This window comes from Cydia splendana, chromosome 12 (assembly GCF_910591565.1).
Source record: "Cydia splendana chromosome 12, ilCydSple1.2, whole genome shotgun sequence".
In the NCBI taxonomy this organism is placed as follows: Eukaryota; Metazoa; Arthropoda; class Insecta; order Lepidoptera; family Tortricidae; genus Cydia; species Cydia splendana.
The window spans coordinates 2,241,516-2,257,889 of NC_085971.1; the positions used below are offsets into that span (position 1 = coordinate 2,241,516).

At 45.9% G+C, this 16,374-nt stretch overlaps 2 protein-coding genes across 2 annotated transcripts in view; one reads left to right on the top strand and one right to left on the bottom strand.

Annotated features, from left to right (window-relative positions):
- The window catches only part of LOC134795854 (uncharacterized), a 40,264-nt gene extending 28,244 nt beyond the window's left edge, over positions 1 to 12,020 (top strand). Inside the window, exons 19-39 of the mRNA XM_063767787.1 lie at positions 48 to 196; positions 868 to 1,069; positions 6,599 to 6,743; positions 6,779 to 6,873; positions 6,935 to 7,055; positions 7,091 to 7,185; positions 7,247 to 7,367; positions 7,559 to 7,653; positions 7,715 to 7,835; positions 7,884 to 7,991; positions 8,027 to 8,121; positions 8,183 to 8,303; positions 8,339 to 8,433; positions 8,495 to 8,615; positions 8,651 to 8,745; positions 8,807 to 8,927; positions 8,963 to 9,057; positions 9,119 to 9,239; positions 9,275 to 9,369; positions 9,563 to 9,707; positions 10,685 to 12,020. Of these exons, the coding sequence (XP_063623857.1) occupies positions 48 to 196; positions 868 to 1,069; positions 6,599 to 6,743; positions 6,779 to 6,873; positions 6,935 to 7,055; positions 7,091 to 7,185; positions 7,247 to 7,367; positions 7,559 to 7,653; positions 7,715 to 7,835; positions 7,884 to 7,991; positions 8,027 to 8,121; positions 8,183 to 8,303; positions 8,339 to 8,433; positions 8,495 to 8,615; positions 8,651 to 8,745; positions 8,807 to 8,927; positions 8,963 to 9,057; positions 9,119 to 9,239; positions 9,275 to 9,369; positions 9,563 to 9,707; positions 10,685 to 11,016 (2,688 nt within the window). The 3' untranslated portion in view covers positions 11,017 to 12,020. The remainder of the gene's footprint in view (positions 1 to 47; positions 197 to 867; positions 1,070 to 6,598; positions 6,744 to 6,778; positions 6,874 to 6,934; positions 7,056 to 7,090; positions 7,186 to 7,246; positions 7,368 to 7,558; positions 7,654 to 7,714; positions 7,836 to 7,883; positions 7,992 to 8,026; positions 8,122 to 8,182; positions 8,304 to 8,338; positions 8,434 to 8,494; positions 8,616 to 8,650; positions 8,746 to 8,806; positions 8,928 to 8,962; positions 9,058 to 9,118; positions 9,240 to 9,274; positions 9,370 to 9,562; positions 9,708 to 10,684) is intronic.
- The window catches only part of LOC134795286 (fatty acid synthase-like), a 504,205-nt gene that overhangs the window by 391,143 nt on the left and 96,688 nt on the right, over positions 1 to 16,374 (bottom strand). The window lies entirely within an intron of this gene.

Genomic DNA, 16,374 nt, shown 5'->3' on the forward strand with positions numbered 1-16,374 from the left:
AAAATTGTACATTTTCTAGCATGTTTCACAAAAATCTTTATTTGCAGCCTCAAGATCCAGTCAGCTTGGGCCCAGAGGTGGTCGAAGCCAGCAAGCAGGCGTTACGAACTCGCTACCGACTGTTACCGTACTACTACACATTATTCTGGCGCGCACACGTCGCCGGGGAAACCGTCGCTAGACCTCTGTTCTTTGAGTGAGTACAATTTTTAGGGTTCCGTACCCAAAGGGTAAAAACGGGACCCTATTACTAAGACTCCGCTGTCCGTCCGTCCATCCGTCCGTCCGTCCGTCCGTCTGTCACCAGGCTGTATCTCATGAAACGTGATAGCTAGGCAGTTGAAATTTTCATAGATGATGTATTTCTGTTGCCGCTATAACAACAAATACTAAAAAGTACGGAACCCTCGGTGGGCGAGTCCGACTCGCACTTGTCCGGTTTTTTTTAGATATTAAGATTTTTTCTATGCCTTCTGCAATACATTGGAAGCCGTAATATTCACACACAGTGACATTGCGATCTGCGACGAATGGAGCGAGATAGAGGAGGTTCTTAACCTGTAGGCATTTCGTTTTATTATTTACTTTATTCATTTATATCTTCTCCGATTTCTCAAAGAAAGCTTGACCAAATGAGAAAATCTTTTTTTTTTATTACTTAGTAGTAAAATACAATTTAATGATGTGTAAAGGCTATAGGCATAGTTCGTCCCACCGACCGTCATGATCTGATGATGGGAAGTCGAAAGAACTCTTCAATAAACACGAATATAATATACATAAAAGACTCTCCTATAATCATTTAGTGTCGGTAAAGTGTAACTCCTGGAAAAAAGAAGCACCATTAACACAAATTTAATTTTTCAGAACACCCGATAACCCAGTGACCCACGACATCGACGCCCAATTCCTCATAGGGCCGTACCTCATGATATCACCCATACTGGAACAGGGTGCCAGGACTACCCGCGCCTACTTCCCCGGCGCCTGGTACAATCTGCAGGATGGCACAATACTGGCACACGATCAGTGGAACAAGCTAGATGAGAACCAGACGGTCGCTGTCCGGGTTAGTACATTACTTGTTGTAGTTCCCCGGCGCCTGGTACAACTTGCAGGATGGCACATTACTGGCACACGATCAGTGGATCAAGTCAGATGAGAACCAGACGGTCGTTGTCCGGGTTAGTACATTACTTGTTATAGTTCTCCGGCGCCTGGTACAACTTGCAGGATGGCACAATACTGGCACACGATCAGTGGAACAAGTCAGATGAGAACCAGACGGTCGTTGTCCGGGCTAGTACATTACTTGTTATAGTTCTCCGGCGCCTGGTACAACTTGCAGGATGGCACAATACTGACACACAATCAGTGGAACAAGTTAGACAGGACCAGACGGTCGCTGTCCGGGTTAGTACATTACTTGTTATAGTTCCCTGGCGCCTGGTACAACTTGCAGGATGGCACAATACTGGCACACGATCAGTGGAACAAGTCAGATGAGAACCAGACGGTCGTTGTCTGGGTTAGTACATTACTTGTTATAGTTCTCCGGCGCCTGGTACAACTTGTAGGATGGCACAATACTGACACACAATCAGTGGAACAAGTTAGAGAGGACCAGACGGTCGCTGTCCGGGTTAGTACATTACTTGTTATAGTTCCCTGGCGCCTGGTACAACTTGCAAGATGGCACAATACTGGCACACGATCAGTGGAACAAGTCAGATGAGAACCAGACGGTTGTTGTCTGGGTTAGTACATTACTTGTTATAGTTCTCCGGCGCCTGGTACAACTTGTAGGATGGCACAATACTGACATATGCTCATTGATCAGTGGAACACCAACCAACTGGACTAATTTATATTATTCATTTTTAACCATTATTTGACATAAGCACCATGTTTTGTGTGAATATTTGTTGATTGTAAATTTATTTAATTATACAAACGGGTCTACCGCGATATAATTTAATTGTTTTTACCTTTAATTCCGACGTTTCAGCTGAGTTGCACCAGCTGTGGTCACGGAAAGACTCAACTCAACTCAGTTGAAACGTCGGAATTAAAGGTAAAAACAATGAAATTATATCGCGGTAGACCCGTTTGTGTAATTGACCGAAGCGAAGCGAAGGTCTACGTTTTGACTCGGGCATTTTGCTTTCGTATGTCCGGATGTTCTCCTCTACAGGTCGCAATTCTTAACCGATTCTCGTGAAATTTTGTGACCGAATTTTATGACTAAATAAAATTTTTTTGTCAATCCGGTTTTTGGAAAATTTTAAAAATGGCGGAGTCGTGATACCTGGCGCCTAAACAAATAGTCGTATCGATATCATAAGAGTTTTTTCTTTTTGAGACATGTTTACAGAGTTAATAGCAAAAAATGCAGAAAAAAATGATCGCTGGTTTAGGCGGTATTTAGATATTTAGTTTTGTATTTCCGGATGTTCTCCTCTACAGGTCGCAATTCTTAACCGATTCTCATGAAATTTTGTGACCAGATTCTATGACTAAATAAAATTTTTTTGTCAATCCGGTTTTTGGAAATTTTTAAAAATGGCGGAGTCGTGATACCTGTCGCCTTAACAAATAGTCGTATCGATATCATAAGAGTTTTTTCTTTTTGATATATGTTTATAGATTAAATGGCCAAAAATTCAGAAAATTTGTATCACTGGTTTCGGCGGTATTTAGATATTTAGTTTTTACTTGAGAATGAGTAGCAAAATTTCGTCAGCTTTAGTAAGAACTATCATGGCGCATTTTGCAAACGTTCGCTTTTTTGTTTGCATAGGGAGGTCCCTGGTTCCATCCCCAGTAATTGTATGCTGCTACATAACTTTTTGTATTTTTTTATACTTAAATTTCGTATCAATTGTTGTTTTTTATTTTATTTTTTTATTTTGAAAAAATGAAAAAAATCGTATTTTTTATTTATCAAGCGCGGGCTAAGCGCATTCGTTTATTTTTTGCAACAGATGATGGCTTTTTGCGCTTTAAAGAAAATTTGATTCTTGAATATACGGCGCCATACCTTTGGCCTATGCTCGTCTTGATGGCGACACCATTTTATATTTAACAATTTTTACTCATATCAGTAAAAGAACATGGGTCAAAATCATATGGCGTTCTACAAATAAAAAAAAACATTTATCCATACATATATATACATTTATTGATTTTTTTTTTTCATTTTCATTTTAATCCTGTATCGAAAGATGGCAGTAAATTTACTGTGACTACAAAATTTAGTATGACAATAACCCTCTACTACATCAAAGAGAATAAAGTCTATAGAGACGGATTGTCAAAGTAAATTATGTAGCCACTGTAAATTTACTGCCATCTTTCGACAGAACATAAAACTGTTAGAACGCCATTTGACTTTGATCCTTATCCTTTAAGTGATATGTGTTAACTTATTAAATATTAATATTCACGCCATCTACTCGACTATAGGCCAAAGGTATGGTTCCATGTTTTCGAGCGATGGCGCCACAACCTTCAGCCTATGCTCGAGTAGATGGCGTGAATATTAATATTTAAAAAGTTAACACATATCAGTTAAATAATAAGGATCAAAGTCAAATGGCGTTCAAACAGGTTTAATCTTCTGTCGAAAGATGGCAGTAAATGAACTGTAGCAACATAATTTACCATGACAGTAACTCTCTTCTTCAAATCCTCTTTGACTACATATAGGGACCGTGCGCGTTGGAGGGTCTGCCATCTTGTGGCCTGAATCGGAAACATGTACTTTGCCAAAACAAGTTCTACCATCTACCGTTCTTGTAGGTACGTTTCCTTATGCATAGTAGGTTCTGTCATCTTGTGGGCTACATCGGAAGCATAAACGTCACATTTACGCCTCACGCCAAAAATCTGACGGCTCCTATGCTACCCCCTATAGTTCACGCACGCCCACTATAGGGACCGTGCGCATTGGAGGGCCTGCCATCTTGTGGCCTGAATCGGAAACATATGTGCACATGTACATTGCCAAAGCAAGTGCTACCATCTACCGTTCTCGTAAGTACGTTTCCTTGTACATAGTAGGTTCTGCCATCTCGTGGGCTACATCGGAATCATAAACTACACATCTACGCTTCGCGCCAAAGATCTGACGGCTCCTGTGCTGCCCCCTATAGTTCATGCACGTCCCCTATACACTTTATTCTCTTTAGATTAGATATTTAAATTCTTACTCGAGAATAAGTAACCAAATTTCGTCAGCTCATCTAAATGCTATCATAGCGCAGTTGGAAAGACGCTTACAAGCAAGGATATGGGAATTGGTACCCGGTTCGATCCCCAATAAATGAATTTTTTTTTTATTTTTGTTTTGCACTTAAACATCGTATTGCTGATTGATCAAGCGAGCGCGAAGCGCGAGGTAAGCGTATTCGTTTGAGTTTTTGTTTGAACATTTTTTAGCTGTTTTAGTTCAAGGGCATGGCTGTTCCAGGAGTCAATTTCCACTTACGTTTATAGCATGGGCGGTCACCATCCATAAATCGCAGGGTTTAACATTGCCTAGGGCTAGAACTAGCTGTAGGTTGCTCGTACGTTGCGCTTTCCCGGGCTCAAAGTCTAACTAACAATAATGTTAGTTAGACAATAATGTTATTTAGACTTTGAGCCTTTTAATTTGGATCGCCTCGCTAAAATGGCCCATAATTTCCGCAAATCATTTTTTCTTCGAGGCAATTACTCCGTTCTCATTTTTTCCCAGTGGAATTTCTTCGCTTTATTTAATTTTTCGTGTATATTTTTTCATAAACTAAATTTTCCTTTTCTCAATTTATTCCCTTTTCTTTTTAATCCCAGTAGTAGTTAAAATAACCAGTAGGTTTTTTTTTCACTAACTAAATATTCTCTATCTCCATATTTTCTCTTTTTTTTAATGCTAGTGGTAAAAATAACCAGGTTTTTTTCAAATAGGTAGGTTAGGGTTATTTTTTTTGATGACCCTATAAACGAAACTGCTCCCAGAGATAGGTATGGTTAGAGTTATTGGCTGACATTTGGTTTTTTACATGTAGTTTTTAGATTATGTTTTAATTTTAGTGTTTTTGATATTTGTTTTATGTGAAATACCTACAAGTAACAAATATAATTACTACACTATTAACATACAGTAACAAGAAAATATTATCCTAGATATTTAAAAGAACGAAAACTATAAGGAAAAGATTAATTTAAAAATATTAAAAATAGGCGATTGCGGAAGAAAACCATTGGGAAAATATGGGAACGGAGTAATTGCTACCGAGAATGAATGATTTCGGGAAATTATGGGCAACGCAAAATATGAGAACGGAGTAATTGCCTCGAAGAAAAAATGATTTTCGGAAATTATGGGCCACGCTCGCGCACGAAGCAGTTTACAGGTTAATTCAAAGGTAATGTTGGTTTCCTAACATAGGTAGAGTTAGACCAAGAAAAGTCTGCAGAGATTTTGACACTGGCACAAATAACATTGGCACTGCGTGTGCTGTCAAAATCTCTGCAGACTTTTCTTGGTCTAACTCTATCCACTTTTCTATACAATTAGTATGGCGACGTGTATACTTAAGGGGCATCGACCGTACACTGACATCGGGATGATATTTTTATCATGTTATTTAGTAGTCATCGTGCGTCTCGCTTGCGCCAATACATGTACGGACAAGAACGAGTGAAATGCACGATAACTAAATGACATCAGTTCAGGTCTTTCTGATATCAGTGTAAGTTTGAATTGGCCTGTTAGCCAAAAATTGTTTCGTATGCCCATATGTTCTACTCTACAGGTCGCATATCTAAACCAATTCCCGAATTTTGTAAGCAATTGATAGTTAAGTTTTTATGGTCAAATTAGATTCTCTAAATTCTTCAAAACAACGGAACCATACATTTATTCAGTTTTAAACTCTGCTCGCGAGGTCTACAGCTCACGGAGCCACTAGTTAAATATGTGTACAAAACGCGAGAGTTTAAAGTGTTAGATTGTAAACTTGTAGATCTGATTTGTATGTAATAATTCTGCATGTACCTAACACATTATGTACAACGTAACAATATTGTTGACTTGTACACTTGTAAGGTTTTTGGTGATAGGGTCCCGAATAGGTTTATTGAACAAATTTCGTAGCCACTAACTTACATAGACTTTCCCCCTTATTCATAAACGTTTACTAAAGTTGACAAGCCGATAATAATCATTTGTCCCTTTCCGAAGTATCGGTATGATGGAAAGGGACAAACGATTATTATCGGTTTGTCAACTTTAGTAAACGTTTATTAAGCCTGATTTAGACGGCGCGCGAACTTGCATGCGATTTTAGTTACATTGCGGACTGTTGGTTGCGTTCAATTCAATCGACCGATCAAAATGCGAGTTCTCGCATCGTCTAAATCGGCCCTTTTAAATAAATAAGGGGGTTTGTTTCTGCAGGGCGGTGGGGTCATCCCGCTGCAGGAGCCTCCGCCAGGCGCGGTGAGCACGGCGCGCGCGCGCTCGGCGCCGCTGCAGCTGCTGGCCGCGCCCGCCGCCCGCAGCGCCGCCGGCCAGCTGTACTGGGACCATGGAGACACCCTGAGTAAGTAACAGGGCGGTGGGATCATCCCGCTGCAGGAGCCTCCGCCGGGCGCGGTGAGCACGGCGCGCGCGCGCTCGGCGCCGCTGCAGCTGCTGGCCGCGCCCGCCGCCCGCAGCGCCGCCGGCCAGCTGTACTGGGACCATGGAGACACCCTGAGTAAGTAACAGGGCGGTGGGATCATCCCGCTGCAGGAGCCTCCGCCGGGCGCGGTGAGCACGGCGCGCGCGCGCTCGGCGCCGCTGCAGCTGCTGGCCGCGCCCGCCGCCCGCAGCGCCGCCGGCCAGCTGTACTGGGACCATGGAGACACCCTGAGTAAGTAACAGGGCGGTGGGATCATCCCGCTGCAGGAGCCTCCGCCGGGCGCGGTGAGCACGGCGCGCGCGCGCTCGGCGCCGCTGCAGCTGCTGGCCGCGCCCGCCGCCCGCAGCGCCGCCGGCCAGCTGTACTGGGACCATGGAGACACCCTGAGTAAGTAACAGGGCGGTGGGATCATCCCGCTGCAGGAGCCTCCGCCGGGCGCGGTGAGCACGGCGCGCGCGCGCTCGGCGCCGCTGCAGCTGCTGGCCGCGCCCGCCGCCCGCAGCGCCGCCGGCCAGCTGTACTGGGACCATGGAGACACCCTGAGTAAGTAACAGGGCGGTGGGATCATCCCGCTGCAGGAGCCTCCGCCGGGCGCGGTGAGCACGGCGCGCGCGCGCTCGGCGCCGCTGCAGCTGCTGGCCGCGCCCGCCGCCCGCAGCGCCGCCGGCCAGCTGTACTGGGACCATGGAGACACCCCGAGTAAGTAACAGGGCGGTGGGATCATCCCGCTGCAGGAGCCTCCGCCGGGCGCGGTGAGCACGGCGCGCGCGCGCTCGGCGCCGCTGCAGCTGCTGGCCGCGCCCGCCGCCCGCAGCGCCGCCGGCCAGCTGTACTGGGACCATGGAGACACCCTGAGTAAGTAACAGGGCGGTGGGATCATCCCGCTGCAGGAGCCTCCGCCGGGCGCGGTGAGCACGGCGCGCGCGCGCTCGGCGCCGCTGCAGCTGCTGGCCGCGCCCGCCGCCCGCAGCGCCGCCGGCCAGCTGTACTGGGACCATGGAGACACCCTGAGTAAGTAACAGGGCGGTGGGATCATCCCGCTGCAGGAGCCTCCGCCGGGCGCGGTGAGCACGGCGCGCGCGCGCTCGGCGCCGCTGCAGCTGCTGGCCGCGCCCGCCGCCCGCAGCGCCGCCGGCCAGCTGTACTGGGACCATGGAGACACCCTGAGTAAGTAACAGGGCGGTGGGATCATCCCGCTGCAGGAGCCTCCGCCAGGCGCGGTGAGCACGGCGCGCGCGCGCTCGGCGCCGCTGCAGCTGCTGGCCGCGCCCGCCGCCCGCAGCGCCGCCGGCCAGCTGTACTGGGACCATGGAGACACCCTGAGTAAGTAACAGGGCGGTGGGATCATCCCGCTGCAGGAGCCTCCGCCGGGCGCGGTGAGCACGGCGCGCGCGCGCTCGGCGCCGCTGCAGCTGCTGGCCGCGCCCGCCGCCCGCAGCGCCGCCGGCCAGCTGTACTGGGACCATGGAGACACCCTGAGTAAGTAACAGGGCGGTGGGATCATCCCGCTGCAGGAGCCTCCGCCGGGCGCGGTGAGCACGGCGCGCGCGCGCTCGGCGCCGCTGCAGCTGCTGGCCGCGCCCGCCGCCCGCAGCGCCGCCGGCCAGCTGTACTGGGACCATGGAGACACCCTGAGTAAGTAACAGGGCGGTGGGATCATCCCGCTGCAGGAGCCTCCGCCGGGCGCGGTGAGCACGGCGCGCGCGCGCTCGGCGCCGCTGCAGCTGCTGGCCGCGCCCGCCGCCCGCAGCGCCGCCGGCCAGCTGTACTGGGACCATGGAGACACCCTGAGTAAGTAACAGGGCGGTGGGATCATCCCGCTGCAGGAGCCTCCGCCGGGCGCGGTGAGCACGGCGCGCGCGCGCTCGGCGCCGCTGCAGCTGCTGGCCGCGCCCGCCGCCCGCAGCGCCGCCGGCCAGCTGTACTGGGACCATGGAGACACCCTGAGTAAGTAACAGGGCGGTGGGATCATCCCGCTGCAGGAGCCTCCGCCGGGCGCGGTGAGCACGGCGCGCGCGCGCTCGGCGCCGCTGCAGCTGCTGGCCGCGCCCGCCGCCCGCAGCGCCGCCGGCCAGCTGTACTGGGACCATGGAGACACCCTGAGTAAGTAACAGGGCGGTGGGATCATCCCGCTGCAGGAGCCTCCGCCGGGCGCGGTGAGCACGGCGCGCGCGCGCTCGGCGCCGCTGCAGCTGCTGGCCGCGCCCGCCGCCCGCAGCGCCGCCGGCCAGCTGTACTGGGACCATGGAGACACCCTGAGTAAGTAACAGGGCGGTGGGATCATCCCGCTGCAGGAGCCTCCGCCGGGCGCGGTGAGCACGGCGCGCGCGCGCTCGGCGCCGCTGCAGCTGCTGGCCGCGCCCGCCGCCCGCAGCGCCGCCGGCCAGCTGTACTGGGACCATGGAGACACCCCGAGTAAGTAACAGGGCGGTGGGATCATCCCGCTGCAGGAGCCTCCGCCGGGCGCGGTGAGCACGGCGCGCGCGCGCTCGGCGCCGCTGCAGCTGCTGGCCGCGCCCGCCGCCCGCAGCGCCGCCGGCCAGCTGTACTGGGACCATGGAGACACCCTGAGTAAGTAACAGGGCGGTGGGATCATCCCGCTGCAGGAGCCTCCGCCGGGCGCGGTGAGCACGGCGCGCGCGCGCTCGGCGCCGCTGCAGCTGCTGGCCGCGCCCGCCGCCCGCAGCGCCGCCGGCCAGCTGTACTGGGACCATGGAGACACCCTGAGTAAGTAACAGGGCGGTGGGATCATCCCGCTGCAGGAGCCTCCGCCGGGCGCGGTGAGCACGGCGCGCGCGCGCTCGGCGCCGCTGCAGCTGCTGGCCGCGCCCGCCGCCCGCAGCGCCGCCGGCCAGCTGTACTGGGACCATGGAGACACCCTGAGTAAGTAACAGGGCGGTGGGATCATCCCGCTGCAGGAGCCTCCGCCGGGCGCGGTGAGCACGGCGCGCGCGCGCTCGGCGCCGCTGCAGCTGCTGGCCGCGCCCGCCGCCCGCAGCGCCGCCGGCCAGCTGTACTGGGACCATGGAGACACACTGAGTAAGTCGAGAGTATTAGTACCGAGTAAATGTTTAATGTTAGTGGTATTGTCCATGTCCAATTTCTATATCCAATATTAGAACAAATTTCTTTGATGAAGCCCATTCGCCTTATCCGATATCTTGGTCCATGTTTTTTTGCGTAGCCATTTTGAATTTAATGTCATCCGTAATATATGATCAAATTTCGGTGTTACTAGGAAATTTGATCAAGTAATCCAATTTCTTTGATCAATGCACATTGGACAAGACAAGATATTGGACAGATGTAATACCACCCTTACTCATGTTCACATCGTGTGTTGACAGATGTAAAGTCAGCAGCAGAAGTTGCTAAGCGGGTGAGTTGTTCAAAATTACCTTGACACGCACTTATTCTCTTAACAATAAAGTCGCGTCAAGACCATTTTGACCACCTCGCCCGCTTATCAACTTCTGCTGCTGACTGTATATAAATAAAACGCTGATTTTAAATAATTTTCTTGATTCGAGCTAAATGTAATTTTTGATTTACGTTTTTACTAACGACTTTAACGGCTCAAAGAGTTTAATATGTTGCTCATCTCCTGGCTCCATTCTTAGATCAGCTCGATTACATAAATTATTGCATTGTCATCTGAATCAAATCAGCATACCTATTTCGTGCAGTTTTATACTGATGTGGAAATTTATAAATAGAGAGAAAAGAATAATCGAAATTCATTAATATACAATTCGTTTAGATACAAATAAATCACAGAACTATTTGCCTTTCTTCATGAAAATGGGTATGCAAAAAAATATACAGATGTAGTACATAATTGTTTTCCTTCGTATTTTCTCGGAAACGTTCGTATTTGTCATGCAATAACCTCAGTACTTTTTGTACAGAGTCTGACTGAAATAGCAAGATACGTTCGTACGTTTCCGTGAAAATACGAAGAAAAATTATTATGCACTACATCCGTAATAACATTTGTTATACTTTTCAATTTACAGACAGCTACGAAGAGAAGCAATACAGCCACATAGAATTCTTCCTCACAAACACCGAACTAAAAAGCGAAGTCCACTGGTGGGGCTACGGCGTGCCTCCCGTCAACAAGGTCACTCTACTTGGCCAAGAATTACCCGTACAGACTGTCTCTATAAACAACGCGCCGTGCGTCACCCCTTGCCGGTTCACATACAACCCGAAGAATAAGGTATTGGAGATATTCAATATGACGCTAGCTTTGGATAAGCCGTTCAGTATTAAATGGACGTTTAAGTTGATGTTCACGCCGTTTGTCAATAGGGTGGAGAAAGTTAGAAATGATACGTTAGTTTGAACGAAAAACATTTATTTGTCGTTGGTTTTGTGGATCAGCTATCTATTAAAGATATAGATCAGCGCATGCTATAAACAACTGCATGTTTTTAATAAAGTTCATAATCGAATGAGAATATTACCAATGTGGTGTCGCTCGTCAACAAAGTTACTCTACTTAACCAAGAGCTCCCTGTACAGGCGCGTGTTGAAAACGACTTTACACGTTTTTGATAAAGTCGAAAATCGAATGAGAATCTGCCAATGTGGTGTTCGTCAACAAGGTCACTCTACTTGGCCACGAGCAACCCGTTCAGATGATACGATGGTTTTAGGGGAATAAACATAAATGTTGCGTGTAGAAGGCCCTTTTAAATGCCTACTAAAGCGCGATTTAAATACGACTATTACGTTTGTTGGTAAAGTTCAAAATCAAATGAAAATCGTGGAAATGCGATATATTTTCCTCTTGGTATTGTGGGTTGACATAAATGTCTACCAAAGGAGCACATACTGAAAAGGATTGTGTAGGTTTATTTATAGGGTTCAAAATCAAATAAGAATGGTGGCGTTAAATCAAAGAGATCTTGAAGTTGTAAATTTAAAACTGAATTTAGATTTTAGACTTTTGTTTGTCTCACTAATTGACGTAGATGAAAGGTTCAATATTGCATTTTATGCATTTAGTAAGTTAAACGTCAATATTGTAAAATTAAAAAAATACTATGTATTTCTTACGAGAGTCCCTTGTGTGTAAGATACATTTTAAAGTCAAATTTATAAGGTCATAAGAGTCATAAGCAATGTTTTTAGAAGTTGTCCAAAGAAAATTACTTTAATATGTAATGTATGCATTATAGAAAATAAGATATAAGCTATAGTTTATCAAAAATAACGTTTTGGTTACAATAAATGGCTATGTGCACGACAGTGACACCGCTCTGTGTTAACTGTACTTATCAAGCATTTTTTCCCACTATTATAATGGTCTAACTCTAAACTCCTACAAGTATTCAAAACCCTATTGCTGTAAAGCCCCCCAGAGGTACCTAATTTACCTATTTGTGAAATAAGCCTTGTTTTTATATCTCAGATTTTAAAATGATAGCCTCCTAAGGCCCAAGGTCCTACTTATAGTACTTATTAAGTTATATGCCATTGAAATAGAGTTGCATTTGCTTTGTTTCGTTAAATTTTCAAACAAAATAAAATCAACTCTATTCCCTGTACTATAGGTTCAAATTTCAGAGGCAAATTTTGGATTTTCATGTGTTTGCCTGGGCCTTAGGAGGGCAGTCTGATTGCACCACAGTAATGAGACGCCAAGTACGAAGAATTTCGTATGTACATTGACTCGCCATATCCTATCTCTATCGCACACGCATAATTGACCGTAGTTCTGTAGAAAGCGACCATTTTTTTATTTTTGTCAAACTGACTTACACCCTAACTCAGTAGCTTTGGTCGCTTTCTGCATTGATAAAAAAATTTAGTTGGTCGTTTTCTGCATAACTACGGTCAATTATATTATTGTCCAGCTCGTACAGTGGTATTGACCGCCGGCATCATCGGCGGGATACAGCAATATAATTATGCGCGGTACATTTACTGCCATCTTTCGACACAAATGATTAACACTTAGAACGCCATTTGACTTTGATCCTTATTATTTCAATGATATGTGTTAAATTTGTAAAATGACAAAAAGTATCGCCATCTAGTCGAGGATAGGCTAAAGGTATGGTGCCATCTTTTCGAGCGAATGCGATTTCTAATTCTCTTTGCTGAGGGTCTACCGCAAAAATCTAAATTTCGTTATCTGCCTCTCTATCATTCGAATATGCAAGAGTGATAGAGAGGCAGATAACGAATATAAAAACAGAGCTTAATATAATGTAATGTGCTCAGTGAAAAGTGTATCGAATGGCCATCCTATAAATATAAAAATAGATTGTAAGTTTAAACCTATACAGTTTAAGTGATGTGAAAATGTTAAAGAATATTAAATGCCCCGTTAATTTTATCGGTTTATATAAATAACTATAAGTTTTGAATTGAAAACAAAAGCCGGTGCTTGTCATATGTTTAATTAGTATTCGCCGTAAGATTCATGTACCTATGTATTATTTGTACAATCATTTGCAGTCGGCGTGCGGTTTCCATACAAATTGCAGTCGGGTTGCAGTCCGTCTGTATCGGCCCTAAAGGGGCCCACTGATTAACAGTCCGCCGGACGGTATCGGCCTGTCAGTTGTTCGGAACTGTCAAAATTTTGTTCTAACTGACAGGCCGATACCGTCCGGCGGACTGTTAATCAGTGGGCACCCTAAGGCTTACCGCCGATGATATTTAATGTTTAATTGGAACAGAGGGCCTACCACGAACCACTTTCGACGTGTTGCGTCCCTGTCCCACTTACAGGTGCGACAGAGAGGCAACACGTCGAACGTGGTTTGCAGTATGCCCTCAGAGTTGCATTTCTTTCGTTTCGTTCCATTAAAAAAAAAACAAATAAATGTTGAACTTTTTTCTTGTATGGTCTAACATATTTTACAATGGTTCTTAGTCAAACGGAATGTTATATATCTAGTCATAAGATAATTAGGAGTAGATAATAAAATTACTTTACATGTCTTTTTTATACTTACGTATTATTACTATCAAGAGTTATAGATTGCCACTACCAAGTATTTTGAATTGTATACTATTATAAGATTTTCAATCGGAACATAAAACAGCTGTAAAGCTCAGAGCCACCGGCGTCACCGGCTGCGTCTGCTAAAATGTCGGAGCCCTGTACGTACACATCACGTAAGCGGTGAGTCAAAAGTATCTGTACCATAAACGGTAGGATTGGCGCAGTGGTATACGCGTGCCTCCGTGAGGGACAAAACATACGCAATGCGAGACTATGATTGGTCGAATTTATTTGTTGCCCACCATAATACTACTAAATTTACGGTGGGGAATAAAAAAAAAGTGAGACTGTGACAAGGCTAAACAATAATAGCGCTTTCGCTGCTACTCCTACTGAAAGATACATAAGACTATCCCGTTCGGTCATTTCCCCCCACCCCTCATGCCAGATCCAGTTATATTCATGATCTATACCTATATTAAAAGTTAAAACTCGCACGTGCACATGCAAGGTGTGCACAGGCCTTAAAGAAGAATCCAGTTGATTAAATGTAGTTCTTATCTCGTTCCAGTAAGGTAGTAATTACATTGATAAAGCTCATTCATTTCATAGATGTTATTAGAATTTCAAGGTTCGTAAGCGACTAAAATAGTTCATTATTATATAACCTACCCAATTCATAATATAGATATCGCACAAAAAGGCCACGCACAAAATACGTCGTGTATTATCGTGAAAAAACAAGGAAGTTAAGTTATATCTAATATAATATACATAGTAGCATGTAGCATATTAGCTTTGTTTTATGTTTATGTAGTAGACCTAAATTACCTATACCACGGTATAGGTGACTGTCCCACCGCTGACGAATCGATGAGTGATTTTTTATTTGCTAGTTAATGGCTAGTTACATACATAAAACTTACATTTGGACGTACGTTCAACACGAAATAGTTGAACGCTAGTCACCATTTAGTCGGCGGTCGGACAGGTGCCTAAATGCACAAAATCCAATAATTCTAACACGGTGTTTTAAAGTTTTTATGTCACCTACCTGTATGTAAAGAAGGTCAGCGGGACAGGTGCCCCATGAGACAATTGCGTTTTCCTAAAATACAAGTAACCTACCTATGTTTTGTATAAGTATTGTAAATAAGTACCTAAGCGGTCTTCGATAGGAAATGTGCGGTCTCTAACTAATCCAATCGTTCAAATTACCTATTAAACCTTTAGAAGTAATTTTGAGTATTTCGTATTTTGTTTAATTTTAGGAAACTATCTACAACTAGTACAATAATCAACATATCTCGTACAATCGTGTTTTGTGATATCGAAACAGCCGTGCTGAAGTTTTGGGGCCACCCCACACTAGCGGCTCCTGAGCGTCGCGTCGGCCTCTAGTCAAATCTATGGCTGCTGCTCGACGCAATATTGGCGCAACTGCACGCGTAGCGACGGCGTGATCCTCCACAGCCGGACCACCTCGCCTGATTGCGCTCAGTTTTTAATGGCGAAATGTACCCCTAATGTACTTTATGTACCTCGTCGGAAATTGAACGTACCTCTGTAGTTTGGCAGATCTATGCGTTTAAAAGGGGTCCGGCTGGGGAGTAAATCTGCGCAGGCGAGGTGGTCCGGCTGTGGAGGATCATGCGCAGCGACGCCATTTTTCATAGCGCTGACTAGACGCAGACTCTCAAAAGACGCTAGTGTGGAGTGACCCCGGTCTCATACCCGTATGAATGTGATATAAACTAACCCGTAGTGATATAATTATAGTCAAATTACGTTTTCATCATGCCAAAGCGATTGTTTAAACAATTGAATTGTTGTTAATTGTAAGATTGCACTTAAATAAACATGATCATGCACCGGATTTGACTTTTATTTGTAATCGCCGTTATAGATAAACATTATAAACAAGTTGAGTAAGACCTTGTAAGTGAGACCCCCTGCGGTCTATTTCATCATACGTGTAGATAATAATTATAAGGACGCGTTTGCATTAGCCATCTCGCTCAAAAACAACTAAGTGCTAAAATATTTTTAATTAAGCAGATTCGTCTGCAAGTGATGCTATAAATTTTTAAATTAATGGATAAAGGAATAAAACTACCGCCTCGGGCAAGACTCGAACTTATCAGAAGGAACACCGGTCCAATCGCTCGGGCTACTGAACTTATCAGAAGCGTGCGATTTTTTCCATTCCTTCCTTCTGTTTACAGGCGCATAGCGACATCAACCGTAAGAATATTCTATCTTAACGGCACAGGAGCCTCAAGTTCCAGGTACCAAGTTACCAACATTAGCCAGGCCCTCTTAATCTTGAGAGGCTCTCCGAAACATGTCGCGCGAGTTACTAAATACGTGAGTTAACCTTTTCGACACCGAGTCAAATACGAAAGCTGTCACTCGGACGCCACGTCACCGAAGTGTAAAAACTGAAATTGAACTTTATGCATATGCACGTAGGTCTATGTTGCTCTGTGACCGATTAATCCGTCGTTGGCGTTGGACCTGCGGTGCGGATATATCGGTCATTGGCGTCCAAAAGGTTAAACCGTAATATTAGCTTAATGTTTCTCTGATCTGTTCAAAGCAGGGATGTAACGGATGTGGTTTTATCGGAACCGAAAACGGAAACAGATGTTTTCATTTTAGTTTAACGGAACCGAAAACGGAAACGGAACCGAAAACGGAACCAGAATCGGAGCCTGACTTTTTAACGATGTAGTCGTTTTC